The sequence below is a fragment of the Pleurodeles waltl genome, unplaced genomic scaffold (genome assembly GCF_031143425.1).
Source record: "Pleurodeles waltl isolate 20211129_DDA unplaced genomic scaffold, aPleWal1.hap1.20221129 scaffold_37, whole genome shotgun sequence".
Taxonomy (NCBI): domain Eukaryota; kingdom Metazoa; phylum Chordata; class Amphibia; order Caudata; family Salamandridae; genus Pleurodeles; species Pleurodeles waltl.
The window spans coordinates 2,920,307-2,943,958 of record NW_027150076.1 but is presented as its reverse complement, the minus strand read 5'-3'; the positions used below and the strand labels follow the sequence as shown (position 1 = coordinate 2,943,958).

Genomic DNA, 23,652 nt, shown 5'->3' with positions numbered 1-23,652 from the left:
GGGGGAGTCCCTGAATCAGATTGGGAACTATTAGGTACTTTTTCAACAGATGGGGCACCTATGGCCTTATCCTGTTCTCTAAGCATGTTAAGTAACAGTTCCAAGGAAGGATTCTTCCCTACACTCAAACCTCTCTCTATACAGAGACTCCTTGCTCTTTTCCAGCTAAGGTTGTCATATGCAAGTTTGGACAGATCAACACTTTGGCCTGTGCCAGACATTTTTAGAGAGAGTTAAAGTGATAGAAAAAGAGAAAAAAGTTTTCAGAACTTTTTGGAAAGACAGAAAAAACTTTTTAAACTTTTAAGAACTTTTTGAAAGTTTAGAAGTACTTTTCAGCACTTAGAAAAGAGTGAAAAGAGGAAATGCTAAACTTTTTTGGCTATGTGTATATACACTGACCTTGTTTTGTATATTTTTCTCTTATGAAAAGTACAATGACAAGAGTGGTAAGTAGTCTCAAGCACTTATCCCACCACTGCACAACCAATGTAGGAGGCTGGACTGGCTTGTAGTGAGTACCAAGGGGTACTTGCACCTTGCACCAGGCCCAGTTATCCCTTATTAGTGTATAGGGTGTCTAGCAGCTTAGGCTGATAGATAATGGTAGCTTAGCAGAGCAGGTTAGGCTGAACTAGGAGACGTGTGAAGCTACTACAGTACCACTTAGTGTCATATGCACAATATCATAAGAAAACACAATACACAGTTATACTAAAAATAAAGGTACTTTATTTTTATGACAATATGCCAAAGCATCTTAGAGTGTACCCTCAGTGAGAGGATAGGAAATATACACAAGATATATATACACAATAGCAAAAATATGCAGTATAGTCTTAGAAAACAGTGCAAACAATGTATAGTTACAATAGGATGCAATGGGGACACATAGGGATAGGGGCAACACAAACCATATACTCCAAAAGTGGAATGCGAACCACGAATGGACCCCAAACCTATGTGACCTTGTAGAGGGTCGCTGGGACTATTAGAAAATAGTGAGAGTTAGAAAAATAACCCTTCCCAAGACCCTGAAAAGTGAGTGCAAAGTGCACTAAAGTTCCCCTAAGGACAAAATAGTCGAGTTAGAGGAATAATGCAGGAAAGACACAAACCAGCAATGCAACAACTGTGGATTTCCAATCTAGGGTACCTGTGGAACAAGGGGACCAAGTCCAAAAGTCACAAGCAAGTCGGAGATGGGCAGATGCCCAGGAAATGCCAGCTGCGGGTGCAAAGAAGCTTCGACTGGACAGAAGAAGCTGAGGTTTCTGCAGGAACGAAAAGGGCTAGAGACTTCCCCTTTGGTGGACGGATCCCTCTCGCCTTGGAAAGTCGTGCAGAAGTGTTTTCCCGCCGGAAGGACGCCAACAAGCCTGGCTAGCTGCAAATTGTGCGTTTGGCGTTTTTGGACGCTGCTGGGGCCCAGGAGGGACCAGGAGGTCGCAAATTGGACCTGAAGAGAGAGGGGACGTCGAGCAAGACAAAGAGCCCTCACTGAAGCAGGTAGCACCCGGAGAAGTGCCAGAAACAGGCACTACGAGGATGCGTGAAACGGTGCTTGCCGAAGTTGCACAAAGGAGTCCCACGTCGCCGGAGACCAACTTAGAAAGTCGTGCAATGCAGGTTAGAGTGCCGTGGACCCAGGCTTGGCTGTGCACAAAGGATTTCCGCCGGAAGTGCACAGGGGCCGGAGTAGCTGCAAAGTCGCGGTTCCCAGCAATGCAGCCCAGCGAGGTGAGGCAAGGACTTACCTCCACCAAACTTGGGCTGAAGAGTCACTGGACTGTGGGGGTCACTTGGACAGAGTCGCTGGATTCGAGGGACCTCGCTCGTTGTGCTGAGAGGAGACCCAAGGGACCGGTAATGCAGCTTTTTGGTGCCTGCGGTTGCAGGGGGAAGATTCCGTCGACCCACGGGAGATTTCTTCGGAGCTTCTGGTGCAGAGAGGAGGCAGGCTACCCCCACAGCATGCACAAGCAGGAAAACAGTCGAGAAGGCGGCAGGATCAGCGTTACAGAGTTGCAGTAGTCGTCTTTGCTACTATGTTGCAGGTTTGCAGGCTTCCAGCGCGGTCAGCGGTCGATTCCTTATCAGAAGGTGAAGAGAGAGATGCAGAGGAACTCGGCTGAGCTCATGCATTCGTTATCTACAGTTTCCCCAGAGACAGAGACCCTAAATAGCCAGAAAAGAGGGTTTGGCTACCTAGGAGAGAGGATAGGCTACTAACACCTGAAGGAGCCTATCAGCAGGAGTCTCTGACGTCACCTGGTGGCACTGGCCACTCAGAGCAGTCCAGTGTGCCAGCAGCACCTCTGTTTCCAAGATGGCAGAGGTCTGGAGCACACTGGAGGAGCTCTGGACACCTCCCAGGGGAGGTGCAGGTCAGGGGAGTGGTCACTCCCCTTTCCTTTGTCCAGTTTCGCGCCAGAGCAGGGGCTAAGGGGTCCCTGAACCGGTGTAGACTGGCTTATGCAGAATTGGGCACATCTGTGCCCAAGAAAGAATTTCCAGAGGCTGGGGGAGGCTACTCCTCCCCTGCCTTCACACCATTTTCCAAAGGGAGAGGGTGTCACACCCTCTCTCAGAGGAAGTTCTTTGTTCTGCCATCCTGGGCCAGGCCTGGCTGGACCCCAGGAGGGCAGATGCCTGTCTGAGGGGTTGGCAGCAGCAGCAGCTGCAGTGAAACCCCAGGAAGGGCAGTTTGGCAGTACCAGAGTCTGTGCTACAGACCACTGGGCTCATGGAATTGTACCAACAATGCCAGGATGGCATAGAGGGGGCAATTCCATGATCATAGACATGTTACATGGCCATATTCGGAGTTACCATTGTGAAGCTACATATAGGTAGTGACCTATCACAAAGTTCAGGGAATTGACTCTGAACAATGTGGGGGCACCTTGGCTAGTGCCAGGGTGCCCTCACACTAAGTAACTCTGCACCTAACCTTTACCAGGTAAAGGTTAGACATATAGGTGACTTATAAGTTACTTAAGTGCAGTGTAAAATGGCTGTGAAATAACGTGGACGTTATTTCACTCAGGCTGCAGTGGCAGGCCTGTGTAAGAATTGTCAGAGCTCCCTATGGGTGGCAAAAGAAATGCTGCAGCCCATAGGGATCTCCTGGAACCCCAATAACCTGGGTACCTCAGTACCATATACTAGGAAATTATAAGGGTGTTCCAGTAAGCCAATGTAAATTGGTAAAAATGGTCACTAGCCTGTCAGTGACAATTTGGAAGTAATGAGAGAGCATAACCACTGAGGTTCTGGTTAGCAGAGCCTCAGTGGGACAGTTAGGCACCACACAGGGAACATATACATGCACACCTATGAGCACTGGGGCCCTGTGTGACAGGGTCCCAGTGACACATACATATAGGCCACAAACTTATGAGCACTGGGGTCCTGACCAGCAGGATCCCAGTGACACATAACAAACATACTGAAAACATAGTGTTTTCACTATGAGCACTGAGGCCTGGCTATCAGGATCCCAGTGAGACAGTGAAAACAGTGACAAACACCCTGACATACAGTCACAAACAGGCCAAAAGTGGGGGTAACAAGGCTAGAAAGAGGCTACCTTCTCACACTCAGCTATGTCAGTTTCCAGCTCCCCTGGTGTAGGTTCCGCACAGGGAGAAAATTCCTCTTCCTCAAAAGGGGAATCTTCTGTGGAGGGAGGGATAGAGGACAAGGGTTTGCCCTTCTTACCCCTAGTTTTTGGGAGCACTTGGTCCATTGTTCCAGGATCCAAGTTTCCCTGTCCTCTTTGCTTCATGGCCTGAGTACTGGTAACAGCAAAGATGTGCCATGGAATGCCCAGCATTGCTGCATGGGCCTCCAACTCCACTTCAGCCCAAGCTGAAGTCTCCAAATCATTGCCTAGCAGATATTTTACAAGTAATTCAGTGGCTACCAATACGGTCTTTGGACCAGTAACCCCCCCCCCAATTGAGATTCACAACAGCATAGGGTGGCCTACAGTGTTGCTATGGGTGTCTGTCACTTGGTACTGGTGACCAAGTAGGTGCTGCTCAGGGGCAACCAGTTTGTCCATCACCATTGTGACACTGGCACTTGTGTCCCTGTAGGCCTCAACCTGAACACCATTAATCAGGGGTAGCTGCTTGTACTTATCCATATTAAGGGGATAAGCAACTAAAGTGGCTAGGTCAATGCCACCATTAGAGACTAAAACAGCCTCAGTGATTTCTCTAACTAGACCAACCCCAACTACACTACCAATGGTGAGCCCAGCTGCACCCTTTGACTGGCTATTAGTAGTGCTTTTCCTACTACCACTGCTATTACTAGGGGCACTAGTGGTTGCAGTTGGGGTTGTGGTAGTGGGAGGATCGGTGTTTTTCTTTGGACAATGATTGTCAGTTGCCTAATGGCCTTTGACTTTACACATTTGATACCAAGGTTTCTTATCTTTGTTAGAAGAGGATTTGGACGCACCACCCCCAGAGGATTTTTGTGGGCATGATGAAGACTTTGATGATTTTTTATCTTTGTCCCCACCCTTGTCATCTGACTTGCCATCCTTGTCACCCCCTGTATGAGCTTTTCTGCTCACCCTTGTTCTGACCCATTTGTCTGCCTTTTTTCTCAATTCTTGGGGAGAGGTCAGATCTGAGTCCACACGATATTGATGCAACAATTCAGACACACAATTATTCAAGATATGCTCTCTCAGAATCAAGTTATAAAGGCTTTCATAATCAGTCACCTTACTGCCATGTAACCAACCTTCTAGGGCCTTCACAGAGCAGTCCACAGAGTCTGTCCAGTCCTGCAATGACTCCTTTCTGGTCTCTCTGAACTTAAGACTGTACTGTTCAGTGTTTAATCCCAGACCATGTAAGAGTGCAACTTTAAAAATTTTGTAATTATCTGCATCATCCTCTCTGACAATAAGAAGTCTGTCTCTCCCCTTGCCAGAGAAGGATAACCAAAGGATAGCAGCCCACTGTACATGAGGGGCCCTCTGAACTTTACAGGCTATCTCAAGTGCAGCAAACCACTTATAGATGTCATCACTATCCTTGTAAGGAGGGACAACTTTGTGCAGATTTCTAGAATCAAAGGAAGGTTCCCTAACATTTGTATTTCTATAACTGCTGCTGCCACCATGGGGAACTAACCCCAAACCCTGCTTCTCTTTCTCCACAGCCAGGGATTACCTGTCTAAGGCCAACTGTTGCTGCATTAGCCTCAGTCTGGCCTCCTCTAACCTCAGCTTTCTGAGTTCCCTATCTAGGGACTGGTCCTCAGGGTTAGAATTATGTGAAGCCTCTGAAACAGAGGTAAGATGAGAGTGTACAGAGGCAGACCTATCTATAACAGGGGCCTATCTCTAAGAGGGGCCACTCTAGTGGCCTGGCCTCTCGGGTGAAGTGAGCCCTACTTGTGTGTGAACCCTTCCCACTACCAGTTATTCTAGGGGGCTTGTTGACAGATAGGTCTGTCGAAGGACCCTCCCCAGGATTGTCATTCTGCTCCTCTGGGCCTTCCTGGTTGGAGTCATCCTCTAACTCTTCCCCTGTCTGATCTGGACCAGTGCTGAGTCCCTGGTCATCTTGGAGGAGAAGATTTAAGAGGAACTCCTTATTGGGGTTATTCCCAATTCCTAAACTTCTTGCAATGCAGAGACCCCTCAAACTTTTAAAGTTTAGGTTTTCATAGGTAGTCTTGACAAATCTAGGGGCAGCTTCTACAGAAGACATATTGGAAGAAAAAAATGTTTAGGAAAGTGAGTAAAAAGTTAATAGAATAACAGAGCTAACTTATTAGAGAAAATAGAAACTTTTTAGAACTTTGTAAAAACTTTTGCATAGTTTAAAGAACTTTTAGAAAGTTAGAAAATGGTTTCTAAGTATATATTATATATGCTCTAAGTATTGGAGCAAGCTTTTCTTGTGAAAAGCACAGGTAACAAAGTGGTAAAGCAATTGCAAGTACTTATCACGCTACTGCACCACCAATGTAGGAGGCTGGCCTGGTTTGTAGTGGGTACCTTGGGTACTTACACCTCACACCAGGTCCAGTTATCCCTTATTAGTGAATGTGGTAGTGTTCTAGCAGCTTAGGCTGATAGAGGTAGCTATAGCAGAGCAGCTTAGGCTGAACTAGGAGACATGCAAAGCTCATGCAATACCACTTACAGTTACACAGTACTTATACACAAGTAAAGACAATACTCAGTGTTACAAAAAATAAAGGTATTTATTTGGGTGACACAGTACCAAAAATATCTTAGAGGCAATACTCCTTCTGGAGGTAAGTACTATACACAATATATACACTAGACGCCAAAATTAGACAAGTAAATAGTCATAGAACAATGCAAACAATAGGAAATGCTATAGAATGAATGGGAGAAAATAGGTCTAGGGCAGAGGTCTTAAAACTGGGGGGCGGGCCCCCCTGGGGGGCCCCAAGTGATCCAAGGGGGAGCGTCAGACTCTGGCCAAAAGAAGCATTATACAGATAACAGGCCTTTCTTTTAAGCAGAAGCATGTTTTTGCATTTAAAAAAAGTAGCTACTAAACTGCAATGTTTAAATAGACCTAGACATATTTAAACATTGCCATCCTTATAAAATAATTGTGAAAAATTCTGAGGGAGGGCCTAAGAATTTTTATTTTCCAAATGGGGGTGGCGCGGCATTAAAAAGTTTGGAGACCACTGGTCTAGGGGCAACACAAACCATATACTAAGAAAGTGGAAGGCGAATCACAGATTCCCCCCCTAGTGTAGTGTATGCAGAATCGCTGGGAGAGTAAGATTACAGTAAAGGTAAGTAAATTACCCCACCCCAGAGCCCAGAAAAGCAGAAGTAAAGTACTGCAAGTTTCCCTAGGACACACTACACCTTGTGATATTGCTTACTGCAGTAACCAACCAAATCTGCAATCAACAACTGCTGGATTCCTAGACCTGAAGGCCTGCAAAAAAAAGGAACCAACTCCAGAAGTAGAAAGAAGTTCCAGGATGGGCAGGAGCCCCTGCCAACCCAGAAGAGAGTGCAAAACAAGAGTCCCCGGTTAGTCGAAGACTGCCGGAATGCACCCTAGGAAGATGCCAGCGGGTTGCTGCATGATGCAGAAGATGTCCCACGACGTGAAGATGGATGCAGACGTGTTGGAAGTCGCCAACAAGCCTTGGTCAAAATGGCGCTGGCTGGACCCAGGAGGGACCTGGGGGCCTCAACTCTGTGTGAGGAGGAAGAGGGGGCTCTCAGCACTTAAGAGAGCCCTCAGGATGGCAGGCAGCACCCACGAGAGTCCTGGGACACGGGGACAAAGGAGGTGTAAAACTCAGTTGGTGCAGCACAAAAAAGGAAAGTCCTGCGCTGCTGGAGAACAAGTTGAGCGCCGCAGGATGGAGTGCTGGGGACCTGTGCCAGACTGTGCATGAAAAATTGTCCACAGAGGCCTCGGGAGGTGAAGAAGACGCAGTACACAGGGGTACCGTCGGTCTCTGGGAAGGCAAGGTCTTACCTCCTCCAAATTGCGTCAGCAGGACCTTAGGACAGTCTATGTCGATGGAGTCCACCCTCTGTGTCCTTAGGAGCACGCTCGGCACTGTGAGAGGAGTCCAAGGGTACCGGTCGTCATCTTGGAAGGTGCCTGCCACAGGAGATTTCTTCAGTCCTTCTGGTGCAGGATGAAGACAGGGAGTCCCCAGAACGTGCACACCGTGGAAACTATTGCAGTTGCTGGCTGAAGCTGATGTTGCAGAGGAAAAGTATCCCTTGTGGATACTTTGTTGCTGTTACAGCGGTTCCTGGAGCAGGCTGCGGTTGATCCGAGGTCAGAGGATGATGAAGTAGTTGCAGAGGATTCCTGAAGGAAACTTGCAAGCAGAATCTGAAGAGAACCCACAGGAGAGACCCTAAATAGCCCTGAGAGGGGGATTGGCTCACTTATCAGGTAAGGACCTATCAGGAGGGGTTTCTGACGTCACCTGCTGGCACTGGCCAATCAGAGCCCTCCAGAGTACACCCACACCTTGCAATGCAAGATGGCTGAAGTCTGGGACAAACTGGAGGAGCTCTGGGCACCACCCCAAGGGTGGTGATGGACAGGGGAATGGTCAACCCCCTTTCCTTTGTCCAGTTTCGCACCAGAGCAGGGGACAAGGGGTCCCTGAACCGGTGTAGACTGGCTTATGCAAGGAGTGCACCATCTGTGCCCTTCAAAGCATTTCCAGAGGCTGGGGGAGGCTACCCCTCCCCAGCCTGTAACACCTATTTCCAAAGGGAGAGGGTGTAGCACCCTGCTCTCAGAGGAAATGCTTTGTTCTGCCTTCCTGGGACAGAGCTGCTCAGACCCCAAGAGGGCAGAACCCTGTCTGTGAGGTGGCAGCAGCTGTAGCTGCAGTGCAAGCCTCAGAAAGCTGGTTTGGCAGTTCTGGGGGTCCATGGTATTGGCACCCCAATACCAGATTTGGAATGGAGGGACAATTCCATGATCTTAGACATGTTACATGGCCATATTCGGAGTTACCATTGTGAAGCCACATATAGATATTGACCTATATGTAGTGCACGCGTGTAATGGTGTCCCTGCACTCACAAAGTCCCGGGAAATGGCCCTGAACAATGCGGGGACACCTTGGCTAGTGCCAGGGTGCCCTCACACTTAGTAACGTGGCACCTAACCTTCAGCAAGTGAAGGTTAGACATATAGGTGACTTATAAGTTACTTAAGTGCAGTGTAAAATGGCTGTGACATAACATGTGCGTTTTTCACTCAGGCTGCAGTGGCAGTCCTGTGTAAGACTTGTCTGAGCTCCCTATGGGTGGCAAAAGAAATGCTGCAGCCCATAGGGATCTCCTGGAACCCCAATATCCTGGGTACCTAGGCACCATATACTAGGGAATTATAAGGGGGGTCCAGTATGCCAATTAAAATTGGTAAATGAAGTCACTAGCCTACAGTGACAAATTCAAAAGTAGAGAGAGCATAAGCACTGAGGTTCTGATTAGCAGAGCCTCAGTGACACAGTCAAGCACTACACAGACACACACATTAGGCCACAAATTTTGAGCACTGGGGTCCTGACCAGCAGGATCCCAGTGAGACAGGCAAAAACATACTGACATACAGGTAAAAATGGGGGTAACATGCCAAGGAAGATGTTACTTTCCTACACATGAGAGAGCAGCTCCACCTGGTGTTGCGCAGCCGCAGGCTCATGAGAAAGGGTCTCGCTGATACCTCCAGCAGCAGACATGGTCCCGGGCCCTCCCTGAGGACTTCGCCCTATTGCTCTGCAGCTCTGGGATCCCAAGTGGGCAAAGGCAGCCCCTCGGCCCTCTCCGTGGGCCACAGAGCCACTGGAGCTGTGGCGGTGATGGCCATGATGTTATGTTTAACCTGAGATCAGAAGGGGATTCATCTTCAGAAGTTTCGTGCCAGTACTAAGGATTGACCAGGCCTGTTCCAATGGCACCCCCAAGCAGAGTAACACCTCCCATGTCCAGGCTGTAGGTCTTAGGGGTTCATGATTTGAATCTTACTGTAATGGGGTGGTGGAAGGTCCTTTAGTGAACAGAAATGAGGAAGTGGTGATCAACATGCTCAAGACTAAAATCCTCTGGCTGAGTCTGTGCCCTCCATTTTAAGGGTTGACTGACCAACAGTGTTACACTAGGCTATTCACACCCATGAGGAAGACCCTAGACATACATTTCGGTATTCTCTATTCATAAATAAGAAAATCACAGAAGAGTTGATAAAATGTAAGTCAATGAATCAATCAGAATTCATTTTAGAATGAGTGTACATTAATGTATAGTCCGTGAAATTGTTACATCAGTTGTACAGAAGAATACATCAATGACAAAAATGCATATTAACATTACTTAATCAACTCATAAACAGTAGTAGGGAAACAAGGAACTGCTGCACCAAAAGTATAACATACATCTAATGCCTAAAATTTTTTATACATTTGATTAAGTATTCAAAGATTAACAGACTAATTTAAAGGAATTCATAGTTTAAAACACCAATGGTTAAATGAAACTTGCAGAAATATGTTTCAGCAGCTTCCTCCAACCTACGGATGACATGACTTTTTATGCTAAAGATATCAATTTATGACCTAAAACCCACATACTCAGACAATTCTTCTCTAGTTTCAGTATGTTTAATTGGCAATTATTATAGAACACTTGGGTCATGTTATTAAATATTTACAGCTTCTCACATTAGTTTATTTAAAATGTTATTTTGATTTTAAGGGCAACAATGCATTAGCAAAAGCAGCTAAGCCATTTGCAATTCTGTTTTCCTGTTATTTGTCGTCTACTAGTCACAGACCTGGGTCTGATAGCGACTATGTGTACCTTCTTATTCTGTACTTACTGAAAGATAGGGACAGATTTCTCATCAATCATCTAGATATTTAAATTATTCAAACATGCCATCAGCCCAGGAGTGAACTCCCACCATGTCACGCAGACAGATAACCATGTGACTAGGAAGAAAAAAGTGAATTACCAGTGGTAATGATATTTCTGCTTGATATTTGTATCTGCCTATAGTTTCATCACCTGTAGAATAACCTCAGGTGCCAGTCTGGATCCCGAAAGTTCAAAGTACTTACTTCACCTGTAGGAGAGAAGGTTTAGTCTGTATGTCAGCTTGAGAAGGGGGCATATCGAGAAGCACCAACAGTGGGCATAACACTCTAACTTTGGCCAATCCAGGTCATTAGAATGAATGGGGACGATCTTGGCGTACGTTCCACAGAACCCAAGGAATCAAGGGAAACGTGTAGGGCAGTTGAAAGTTCCACCTCAAACGAAACCGACCCCCAAGGCTCCCATCAAAGGATACTGGAGGGCACAGAACTGCTGATGTGCATTTTCTGAAGAAGGAAAAAAAGTTCACCAGAGGAGTAACTCACTGACGGAGATGTCCTGGACTGCCTCCAGCAGAATACTCCACTTCGATAACGTTGCTTGACGCGGTTTGCTCTGAAATTCAGAGATCAGGGCCTCATCTAGAAGGCACTACCGGCAAATTGCGCCACAGGAGCGTCGTCTTTTTTTTTACGCTCCGGTGGTGCAGTGTGCCATCCCATATTTACAAGGCCACGCAAAGCCACCTTGTGTGGCTTTTCATGGCCTTGTAAATATGGGCAACTTTCACGCATAACACTGCATGAAAGGGGCTTTCTATTGGTGTGGCTTTAGGTGTTCCCATGCAACACCCAGGGAACGCTAAGGAATCTGACGCATGCCCAGATTTACAAGACTCGGAATGCATCAGATTCCTTCACCACCTCAGAGGTTGGGCAGAAATGACGCAATGGGAGGAATATCTTTATTTCTCCCCGTTTCTCATCTTTGTAAGTGTGCTGCATTCTGCAGCACACATAGAAGCACTTCTCTTGATTGTTTTTTCTTTTTTTTTTTTAGGAAGGTGTCCCTTCCTGCACAAAAACAATCATCCCCACAACGCAGGCTTCCTTGCACCATGGCGCAAGGGTGCCTGTGTTGCCACTAGGCAGAAGTTTGTGCTCCAGCGGAGGGGAAGAGGACAGAAATGCACTGTATCTTGTAGATACAGTGCATTTCTATCCTTTCCCGGTGGCACAGGGCAGTGGAGCACAGGTATTGTAAATAAGCCCTCTAGTTGGGTGATTACTGGTAAACTAAATCCCTTGGTGTGGTGCCAAGACAAGTCTCAATGCTAGCAGGCAAAGGAGATGAGACCTTATTCCTCCTTGTTTATTGACATACAACATCGCTGTTGAGTTGTCTGTCAAAATCTAGATGGAGCAACCTTGGATGGGAGGAGGAGGGCCTTGAGTATCAGCCAATTTGCCTGTCAACCCAACCGGTTGATATGGAGAACCTGTTCTTCCAGAGACCAGAGGTCTGTGATCTCCAGATCTACTAGGCGAGCTTCCCATCCTGAGGAGAATGCATCCATTACAACCATAGCAACAACTGAAGGGAGAGCGAAAGCCATCCTGCAACTCAGGTTCACCGCGTGCCCCCACTACACAACTTCTGCAGCAGCACTGGTCCGGGATTATGATAGAGTCCAACAGGTCACCCCCATACTGTAGCCACTGCATGTGGAGGCACCACCTGAGGGCCCTCATGTGCCAAAGTGCATGTGGGACTAGGAGACCGGATTAACTTATCAGACTTATGGGAGACCTCTGGGACTAATGTGCCATGATGGAAAGAGGGAAACAATTTCTGAATGTCAGCAATCCTCTGAGGTGGAGGAAAGGCGTGGAGAAGGATGTTGTCCTGCACTGATCTAATAAACTGGGGTCATTGGGAGGGCTTCAGTTTGATGATCAAGATACCCAGGTCGAACAGCAAGGCTACTCTTGGCTGCACATGGCAAGTCACCAACTAAAGTGATTCAACTTTAATTAGCCAGTCAAACAAGCACGGGACAATTGTGTGCCCGACCTTCGTAGATGGGCTGCAACCAGTGCCATCATCTTTGTGAAAACGCAAGGTGACAATGCTAACTTAAACAGGAACACCTCAAACTGACAGTGTGTGGAAGCCACTACAAAACACAGATACCTCAGATGCAACCGCATGATCGGGATGTGGAAGTGCGCATGCTGCAGTCAAGTGACGCCATCCACTCTACAGCATCCAAAACCAGTAACACTTGAGCTAGGGTCTGTCTCTTTTCTTTTTTGAGGAAGAAGTTCAATTCTCTGAGGTCCGGGATGAGATGCAGAAAGCAGTCTTTGAAGAAAACAAAGAAGCTGACCATGTTCCAACTCTGATACTTGCACCACAGCTCTTTTCTGTAGGAGTACTGCCACCTCTTGCTCAGAATGCAAAGATAAATCCAGACAAGGGGAGGAAGACAGACATGGATGGGGCTGGAGCCTGGAGGAATGGAAGGGTGAAGCCTCCTTTTACAATTTGGAGGACCCACTAGTTTGAAGTAACAGCCTTTCAGGCCAGGTGAAAGGAGGCCAACCCCACCCCCTCACGCTGTGAGTGGGTTAGGATAAGTGACCTAGATCTGCTTTCCTGCTGGTGTGGGGGAGGAAGAGAAGGAAGAGGAGGTTTGCTGGATGGATCCATAGCCCTTTCCTCAGGCTCTGCCCCTTTACTGTTTGACCAGTGGATTTTGCTGCTGCTGGGACTAGAGCTGGTAATGTTGACATTAGGGAAAGGAGAATTCCCTTAACAAGCCACGAAAATGCCAAAATTGGTGATAATGTCTCGTAGGAGGTGACAGCTGAAGTCAAAAGGAGCGGACAGTAGCTTTGCTGGCCTTGAACTTCTCTAATACCAAATCCGACAAGATCTGTCCAGTCAAACGGGAGGTCTTGGGGTTGGCCTGGACATCAGGGCAGAAGGCAGAAGTGCGTAGCCAGGCGTGTCTACAGATGGAGACAGAAGTCCCCAGGGCTCTGACTACCAAATCAGAAGTGTTCAGTCCACATTTTATTATATGGAGTGATGCGTTCTTACCATCCAGGACCACCGCTAAGAAGTGCACTCTCATTTACTCTGGCACATGAGGCACAACAGTTTGAGCCCTATCCCATACGGCATGCGTGTAGCACGCTTGCAGACAGTTTGTATTTAAGAACTTAAATGCCATGCTTTCTGTTGAAACAGTAATTTCACCCCAGGTCGCCAGGCACTTACTTTCTCTGTCTGTGGGGACTGTTGGGAAGCTACCAGCCCACTGTCATGATGGTCATGACTCATGGTTTACTAAGCTTCCAGGTGAGGATGGAAGAGAGAAATGGAGGGTCTCCTGTGGCAGAGTGCTAGTGGTGTGCCGTGAGCCTGTTGGGGTGGAGGCTGGTTTCTCCCAGGGCTGGATCCAGAAGGGCATCAATGAAGGGCAGTAATGGTTCAGCAGTAGGCTCCGCCCGCACGAGGACCTCCATGAGAACGTTAGTTTTAACTTCGACTGTAGGGAGTTGAAGCTCTAGGACCTCATCTGCCTTCTTTACCACCAAACAGAAGGACATCACTTTCGGTGATGGCAGCCCAGCTGGAATGTCCATTTCCATCCCTGGAGAGGTGTCTAACCTGCTTGAAGAGGCAGGCCCACAAACTCTTACCCTTAGTCATTGCTGCCCAAAACTTATAAATTCAAAGGGTCTGAATCCGATCTGAAGAGGTCACAGATCTTATTTCTATATTCTTCTTCCTCCAACAGTTTTTGTGCTTTCCTCCGTGACCTGGTCGGAGGCACAACTTCAGGGATCGGCACTGGAAGCGGACGTAGTGGCAGCATCAGTGGAAGCGGGAGTAGTGGCAGCATCGGTGGAAGCGGGAGTAGTGGCACCATGATGGAAGCGGGAGTAGTGGCAGCATCGGTGGAAGTGCGAGTAGTGGCAACATATGTGGAAGCTGGAGTAGTGGCAGCATCGGTGAAAGCTGGAGTAGTAGCAGCATCGGTGGAAGCGAGAGTAGTGGCAGCATCGGTGGAAGCGGGAGTAGTGGCAGCATGGGTGGAAGCAGGAGTAGTGGACGCATGGGTGGAAGCTGAAGTAGTGGCAGTATCGGTGGAAGCGGGAGTAGTGGCAGCATCGGTGGAAGCAGGAGTAGTGGCAGCATCGGTAGAAGCAGGAGTAGTAGCAGCATCGGTGGAAGCGGGAGTAGTGGCAGCATCGGTGGATGCGGGAGTAGTGGCAGCATCGGTGGAAGCTGGAGTAGTGGCAGCATCGGTGGAAGCGGGAGTAGTGACAGCATTGGTGGAAGCTGGAGTAGTAACAGCATTGGTGGAAGCTGGAGCAGTGGCAGCATCGGTGGAAGCGGGAGTAGTGGCAGCATCGGTGGAAGCAGGAGTAGTGACAGCATCGGTGGAAGCGGGAGTAGTGGCAGCATCGGTGGAAGCGCGAGTAGTGGCAACATATGTGGAAGCTGGAGTAGTGGCAGCATCGGTGGAAGCTGGAGTAGTGGCAGCATCAGTGGAAGCTGGAGTAGTGGCAGCATCGGTGGAAGCGAGAGTAGTGGCAGCATGATGGAAGCGGGAGTAGTGGCAGCATCGGTGGAAGCGCGAGTAGTGGCAACATATGTGGAAGCTGGAGTAGTGGCAGCATCGGTGGAAGCTGGAGTAGTGGCAGCATCGGTGGAAGCTGGAGTAGTGGCAGCATCGGTGGAAGCGAGAGTAGTGGCAGCATCGGTGGAAGCGGGAGTAGTGGCAGCATGGGTGGAAGCAGGAGTAGTGGACGCATGGGTGGAAGCTGGAGTAGTGGCAGTATCGATGGAAGCGGGAGTAGTGGCAGCATCGGTGGAAGCAGGAGTAGTGGCAGCATCGGTAGAAGCGGGAGTAGTGGCAGCATCGGTGGAAGCGGGAGTAGTGGCAGCATCGGTGGATGCGGGAGTAGTGGCAGCATCGGTGGAAGCGGGAGTAGTGGCAGCATCGGTGGAAGCGGGAGTAGTGGCAGCATGATGGAAGCGGGAGTAGTGGCAGCATCGGTGGAAGCGCGAGTAGTGGCAACATATGTGGAAGCTGGAGTAGTGGCAGCATCGGTGGAAGCTGGAGTAGTGGCAGCATCGGTGGAAGCTGGAGTAGTGGCAGCATCGGTGGAAGCGAGAGTAGTGGCAGCATCGGTGGAAGCGGGAGTAGCGGCAGCATGGGTGGAAGCAGGAGTAGTGGACGCATGGGTGGAAGCTGGAGTAGTGGCATTATCGGTGGAAGCGGGAGTAGTGGCAGCATCGGTGGAAGCGGGAGTAGTAGCAGCATCGGTAGAAGCGGGAGTAGTAGCAGCATCGGTGGAAGCGGGAGTAGTGGCAGCATCTGTGGATGCGGGAGTAGTGGCAGCATCGGTGGAAGCTGGAGTAGTGGCAGCATCGGTGGAAGCGGGAGTAGTGACAGCATTGGTGGAAGCTGGAGTAGTAACAGCATTGGTGGAAGCTGGAGCAGTGGCAGCATTGGTGGAAGCGGGAGTAGTGGCAGCATCGGTGGAAGCAGGAGTAGTGGCAGCATCGGTGGAAGCGGGAGTAGTAGCAGCATCGGTGGAAGCTGGAGTAGTGGCAGCATCAGTGGAAACTGGAGTAGTCGCATCTATGGTGGTGGGGCTGGCCATTTAGCAGGCTGAAACAGCTTGAAGTAACCAAGAGCTGAACTGAAGGATGGATGAGTTGTTGTTGGTCCAGATGGGATGGAGAATAACAGCGTCAGAGCCAAGGGCATAAACATAGGGAGCGTGTACAATGCTTAGGCTTGAAGGAGTGCCAGATGGTACTGATGCCCTGGCAAAGACTAAGTACATCCCATAAAAAAATGTTGTCGGATCAGAACCTGGACCCTGGAATTCATACCTGCCGGGAGGGACGGTCCCTGCAGCAATAGATCCAGGAAGTTCAGGGATGGACCAAGTGGAAGTCAAAGCTCTTCTGGGCCAAGTCCAGTGGAGTAACCAGAGCAGGGCTGGTTGGAGAAGGAACCACTTCCATGACAAATAACTGTGGTTCCAGAGCGGATATACTGGGGGAGTCAGAGGACATTGAGGTGACTTCCCTTAGCAATGCTTCTTGTGCTTTCCCCTCGCTCTACCTGAAGAGTAGAACGGCTGTGACCTGGAGCGAGGATGGAAGCAGTGTCGACTGTGCTTCTCATCCGTTGCCCAGGGCATGAAGAGCTTCACCTCATGGTCCTTGGTAGCCCTAGGGTGCATGCTCTGGCACAGGACCTGGAGTTGTGGTCCGAACTGAGGCACCAGAGGTAGTGGGGATCCGTTATGGGCACCTGACCCTCACAATCCCTAGAGCAGTGGTTCCCAACCTTTTGATTTCTGTGGACCCCCACTTTAACATTAATGGAACCCAGGGACCCCCACTGAATCATCATGGGAATCCGGGGACCCCCACCTATGTCATTACTGGAAGCTGGGGACCTAATTTAGCAATATTTGTTAATATGTTTTAATTTTCTAGGCTCTCGCGGACCCCCTGAGAAGGCTTCGCGGACCCCCAGGGGTCCCCGGACGACAGGTTGGGAACCACTGCCCTAGAGGGTTTGACACCTGGAATAAGATTTTTTGTATACAATTAATCAAAACACAATTGTTAAAAAAAGTATACTTAATAGAACAACCTTTTAAGTCGTAAAACTAAACACACAAAGGTTACAGTTTTGCAATAAACGAAAATGCTAGTGCAGAAACACAACAGGCAGCAATATCGCCATCAAGCAACAACTATGATGCTGCGTATACTTCTCAAGCATATAAGATGGTTTCAAAGGATGACAAGAGGGGGTCTTGGTCAGCGGCAAAGTGCTGGTGCAAACCAGAAAGCAGCAGCAGCAACTGGATAACTTGAAGATGCAATCTAACACGATACATCATACATCAACCCCTAATCTCTTGGGAGGAGACATGGTACAGCACTCAGAAAAATGTCTGTTTCGAAAACTCAAGACTCTTCGAGAAAGCACGTGGCGGATCTGCGCCAAAGGCACAGAAAAAAAGGGAACAGATGTGCTTGTTCCGGGGTGAGCGCTTTATGTCTTGGGTGATGTCACTGGATGTCACTAGCGGTGCCGATGCAAAGCCTGCGACACCTACAGGCAATATGATGGCTTTGAAGATTTCAGATCCAGACTGGTGCCTGAGGATTATTTTATAGGTGCGGAATCTGCAGGTTACTATCAATCAGAAGTGGTCTCTCTTTAGTCAAAGGTGCGGAGACTCTCACAAAACCTTCAATATACGAAAAACGCCTGCATGGACAAATCTCTGGGGCATAGATGTGCTGTGCTCACTCTGGTATTTAGCAGCAAGTAACAGTTTTTTTTTCTAAATTCTAAACGTGACCTCGTCCCAAACTACCACTACTAGGTGCTGGTGATGATGGTCGGCAGCAGGGACTCAGCACTTTGTTAAAATGAATTCAGTGGAATGCATATGTTTTTACCATCTTTGGCTACTGAAGATGTTTCCTTTTCTTACTACTGACATGCATATTTGATTGCTGAATTCCATCCTTTATGCAAGGGGTTACAAAGTGGCACAATGCTTGCATTGCATCCCTTTATAAATCTTTGTACGCCGCCTTAGCGTAAAACAATCTGAAAAGCCACTAGGGCGGCGCAAGGGGCTTGTAAATATGCCCCTGAGTACTTGAGGATTCCAAGGATGCAGCTGTGGGCACCTCTGGGGAAGCGCTACTATAGTGAGTACATTTACAGACGGATGTGATGATGGAAACGAGCATCACTTCTCACATTTAACTACTTTCACTTCTACTTTCTGACAGTGTTCTCTGGCTGCTGTCACAGAACCACAAATGCTACATAAAATGAAGAAGCACCACAATCAGCTACAAAGATTCCACAGTGTGCGCTTGTTAAATCGGTTCAAGTGTGTTGGGTTTATGGGTTTTATCACTAATCCCTCCAGTTAGCTGAAAATACCCTTGTTAGTCTAAGCATTGTTCACAGTGTTTACACAGGTAGCGTGATCCGGCGTGCTTGGATGTTTTTCTTTAGATCTCTACTTCAATGAATAAAAACCAACACAGTATCTTGTTTAAGTGCCCACTGTGCCAAAGTCCCAATGTGTTTCATGCTATTTCATGTCTTTTTCTTATCTGTGGAGAAATGAGCAATCGCTGAGAACAGACACTTTTATGATTTTATGGATATTTGTTTTTTTCATGCACAGGGTGATGCAGAGCCTTGCAGAGCCACACTGAGCTGTCTTCGCATCAAAGTCATAAGGTAAAACGTCCAGCAGGATAAACCTAGTCTTTCATCCGGCCCGCGCTCCATCGTGATCAGCCTGAACTTGTCCCGGTTTGGTGCAATTAGATAGCCACAATTGGTGCTTTTTTTTTACTAAAACAAACATAACACTGATTCTCCTGATTGGATTTTTATTGTCATGGTACCAGCTTATTTATGAAAATATCCTCTATTTTTCTAAATTGGTTTGGGATTCTTATTCTTCTTGTGTGGCATTTTCACTTTATTACTCTTAGAGTGTTACAAGAGTACTTTACACGTTGCCCAAAAGTTAAGCTCGACTGCTTTACCAGAGGGTTAACCTCAGGTTTATTTAGTCCCTTTTGTGGTTCACCCTGACAAAAACTGTGATTATTATTAGAACAGGACTGTCACCCCTTCAACAAATAATCCTATTTCCTACAGACACTTTTATAATCCTATAAAGATCCCTGCTTTTCTTCATTCTGAGTAGTCTGGTCTTCTATCATCTGCTTTTTATCACCTAGTATTTGAATGTTCCACGTATTTGTAATGTTATCACTCTCTGTAATGCCTTCATCTCACACAAGACTGCACTTTTTTGCTCCTGTGTGTATCCACAGATGGATTAGTATTATTGTTGTTGAACTCAAATTCTTGCCAAATTTGCTGCATCTCTATAAATTATTTCTATGTTTGTTCAGTGATGGTGTGTGTTCGCTGATGTGTTTGTAGTGTTGAGAATCGAGTAAAGCTCTTCACACATTCACTGCACTTGAATGGCTTTTCTCCTGTGTGTATTCGCTGATGATTCCTTAATGTTGATGCGTCACTAAAGCTACTTCCACACTCACTGCATTGGTATGGCTTTACCCCGGTGTGTGTTCGCTGATGTTGTTGCAGGGTTAATAAGTGACTAAAGCTCTTCACACATTCATTGCAATGGTATGGTTTTTCCCCAGTGTGTGTTCGCTGATGTATTCGTAGGTGTGATAACAGACTAAAGCTCTTCACACATTCACTGCAATGGTATGGTTTTTCCCCAGTGTGTGTTCGCTGATGTATTCGTAGGTGTGATAACAGACTAAAGCTCTTCGCACATTCACTGCAATGGTATGGTTTTTCTCCAGTGTGTGTTTGATGATGTCTTTGGAGGTCTGATGATTGACTAAAGCTCTTTACACATTCACTGCATCTGAATGGCTTTTTCCCCATGTGAATTTGCTGATGCTCTTTTAGGAGTGCATATTGACTAAAGCTTTGCACACATTCAGTGCAATAGAACAGATTTTCTCCTGTGTGCATTCGTTGATGACAATGTAGGTTTGATAACCGACTGTAGCTTTTTACACATTCAGGGCACTTGAATGGTTTTTCCCCTGTGTGCGTTCGCTGATGATTCCTTAATGCGGAAGAGTCATTGAAACTACTCCCACATTCACTGCAATGGTATGGTTTTTCCCCAGTGTGTGTTCGCTGATGTCTTTTTAGATTTGATAAATGACTAAAGCTCTTCACACATTTATTGCACTTGAATGGCTTTTCCCCTGTGTGTGTCCGTAGATGTGTTTGCAGATTTGATAACTGATTAAAGATTTTTTCACATTCACTGCACTTGAATGGCTTTTCCCCTGTGTGCGTTCGCTGATGTGTTTGAAGGTTTGAAAAACATCTAAAGGTCTTCGCACATTCACTGCAATGGTATGGTTTTTTTCCTGTGTGTGTTCGCTGATGTCTTTGAAGGTGTGATAACAGGTTATAGCTCTTCACACATTCATTGCAATGGTATGGTTTCTCCTGTGTGTGTGTTCGATGATGTCTTTGGAGGTCTGATAAACAGCTAAAGTTCTTGACACATTCATTACAAGGGTAAGGTTTTTCTCCTGTGTGTATTCGCTCATGTAGCTGTAGGTGTGATAACCGACTAAAGCTCTTCATACATGCACTACAGTGGTATGGTTCTTCTCCTGTGTGTGTTCGCTGATGTCTTTGTAGGTGTGATAATAGAGGAAAGCTCTTCACACATTCACTGCATCTGAATGGCTTTTCCCCTGTGTGTGTTCGCTGATGCTCTTTCAGGATTGCTAATTGACTGAAGCTTTTCACACATTCAGTGCAATAGAACAGTTTTTCTCCTGTGTGTGTTCGCTGATGCTCTTTTAGTGGTGATGACAAACTAAAGCTCTCACTGCACGTGTATGATTCTTCTTTCTTGGTTGGTGTCTCTGGGTTGGGTATATATTTGTCCACTTCCCACGACTGTGTTTCCTGACGGGCCAACATGCTTGATAAAGCACTTGTGCTATTCTCACATTTCCTATAAGAGCTGATATTTAGGACCTTTGATTTCCATATTAAAAATAAAATGCAACGGTCACTAAATTCTTGCCACACACACAATATGTGTCAGGCTTCTTTGTGAGTGACTGCGTCTTTAGAATGGATAACAGTTTCTGACGGTTGTGATTAAAGATTCATCTTCCTTCTGGTCGGTACAAAAGGGGACTGTACTCTGTATTTTAAACAGCAGAACCCCTCTTACCTTCACCCTTCAGTTGTTTGTCTCCACTCCATTGTGATTTTCTCCGGTTCTGTGGTTTGGCCAGAAAGAGTTTACAATTCACCTAGAGCACTGAATGATGGTCTGTCATCATTTTAGGAAGCAGAGCACTGCGGTAACCAGTTCATACAGATCCATTCCAAGCTGGGGGTTTATGAGGGTTGTTGCCTTAATTTTCTAGAGTTAATTTCTTTGGTCGTGTAGCGTGAAGGTGCACAGCTCAGAATTTCACTGAACTGCCGTTGACTGATTCTTCCAGGATCTGTCAGTTTATGTTCAGACTCCTCTCTCTCTGCCTGCACTGATGTTTACCGGAATACTGAAACAAATTGTTTCATACAGCTGTTTTGCAGATTTCAAGTATTACCTTCATTATTCAAAATAATTTTGTGCATTCAAGGTGTTCCTGTTGATTGCAAAGAGATTCAAAATTAATAAATGCAAACGTAATGTACTGTGAATACACAATAGTTATCTGGCTGTAAAAGACATCTCTTCTTTGATATCTTTGAATTGTACCAAAGGATATTTCACCATACACAGATATTCCAATAAATGCTCTGTTGAATACGTCTCATTGTATTTACTTCAGAAAAGGAGGTGATTTACTGTTCACAGCGGAACTCAGTAAAGAACGGGCGCTCAGGGAGCCCACACATGCTACAGGTACAGCTTTAGAAGATGCACATGGACAGGATTTCATTTATACAAGAACAGACTGTGGAAAAAGAGATGGAGCAGGATATGCTGCTGATACTTAAGTTTCAAGAAGTGAATAACAAAGATAACTCTTCAGGAAATATACAACAAAGGTAACTGCATTCACAAACTTCAATGCTTTTTTTGTTCGCTTCGTATCAGCTTAAGTGCCAATTCATGTCTTTACCTTGCTGTTTGTTAAGTATCCTTTGCCACTCTCCCATTTCCCCTCTGGTTAGTTCAAGCATTTCAGGCTTCTTCTAACCTGAAAAATTAAAGCATTACTGTTCTTTGAGGGGGATTTGTTTTTGCCGTAGCATCCATATTTCTCCCTAAAACTAGTGCCTGGTTCTGGCCCAAACACAAAGAAAAGAGATACTTTAGTTCTTCTTAAAGAAAACAAAGTTCAGACCTTGTTGCATACCCAGCTGCAGCTCCTTCCAGGACTTTTCTTGTAAAGCAGAGCGAGGGGTTCATTGCTATGTCATGCTTTTACATTATGCGCGCAGATAAGGCAAAAAAACATTGATTCATAATTTAATATTAATTAACGATATCAGTCATTCAAATTTGATAACATAGAATGTATGACAACCAACACTTTACTTGACAAATCCCTGCATCTTCCATATTAATCATTTTTTCCTAAAGCACCACAAAGCACAAAATACAATGGTATCACCTGTAGAACCACAATGCAGCACTGGTCAGATACACTAACCAGGTTTGCTGCGGTCACAGATTTTACCTCCTGGCTTTATTCCTTCAAATTCCAACTAACCACATGAGTACACTTCGAAAGCCCCCCCAGGACCTCAGCCGAGGCAATTAGAGACTTACGAGGTGTCCAGCAGAGTCCAGCTCAGGCCCAGTTGCCACTGATCAACTGGAGAGTTGTAGAAAGGTTTTTTTATGGATCCCTGCAGCTTGAACAGGAGGTCAGCACCCTTGCAGTCCACTTCTTTGTCCTGGGTAGAAGAGCGAGAAGGCCCAGTTCTCTAGGGATCTTCTCAGGCAGGGAAGTTTACCATCAAATTGAAGTCTGAAGATTTCTTGAAAAGAGTTCTTGAATTGTTTTTCTATCTGCTTAGATGCAATAATGTAACCCAGTGGTTTCCTACGGAGCACACAGCCTTGCTAGAGTAAAAATGCCTTTTAGATGTTTTTCATTGCACTGACATATAGAACAATAAACCTTAACATGTCCTACTTTTAAATGCGGTGTACTATACCTTATGGGGAATAAGGCCTAAATAGGGGGGTCTTATTCATATTTATAAGGAAAGCAGGACCTGCCAAAAGGAGTTATTTTGTTGAGTCAAATTTGCAGTTTAAAAATGCATGGCTAGACTAAAATGGTAAGCCGAGAGATCTGCTTAACAGGACCACTGCAGTGGATGCCCCAATGTGTGCTGAGACCAATGGTAGCATTTAATTTACTGGCCCGGGGAACACTTTGTACCATATACTAGGGACGTATGGGAAATTGAACAAACCAATCTGGTGTATACCAATTGTATAGTGTGGAAAGGAGGAGTAAAATCCCTTTACTACTGGTTGGCAGGGGTAAAGTGCACTAAGTTTTTCAGCGAAGAGTTACTCCGCCACGTAGACACAAACTATCATAGACTGATCAGCACCCTGTTCAGGCGATGGAATGTGGTCAATTTTCTTCTGCAGTGGAACATGTCTGTTCTA

At 46.6% G+C, this 23,652-nt stretch overlaps 3 protein-coding genes across 3 annotated transcripts; 2 read left to right on the top strand and 1 right to left on the bottom strand.

The window, feature by feature from the left end:
* Positions 1 to 15,002: 15,002 nt before the first annotated feature.
* On the top strand, positions 15,003 to 15,437 carry LOC138276126 (antifreeze protein Maxi-like). The gene has a single exon (XM_069219172.1). It carries the CDS (start codon positions 15,003 to 15,005, stop codon positions 15,435 to 15,437), a length of 435 nt encoding a protein of 144 aa, XP_069075273.1.
* Positions 15,434 to 16,078, top strand: LOC138276125 (antifreeze protein Maxi-like). Its single transcript, XM_069219171.1, has one exon. The coding sequence runs from the start codon at positions 15,434 to 15,436 to the stop codon at positions 16,076 to 16,078; it is 645 nt and encodes a 214-aa protein (XP_069075272.1).
* A 3,243-nt stretch (positions 16,079 to 19,321) lies between these two features.
* LOC138276124 (zinc finger protein 271-like) lies at positions 19,322 to 20,978 on the bottom strand. The gene has a single exon (XM_069219170.1). It carries the CDS (start codon positions 20,976 to 20,978, stop codon positions 19,386 to 19,388), a length of 1,593 nt encoding a protein of 530 aa, XP_069075271.1. The 3' UTR covers positions 19,322 to 19,385.
* Between the last annotated feature and the right edge of the window lie 2,674 nt (positions 20,979 to 23,652).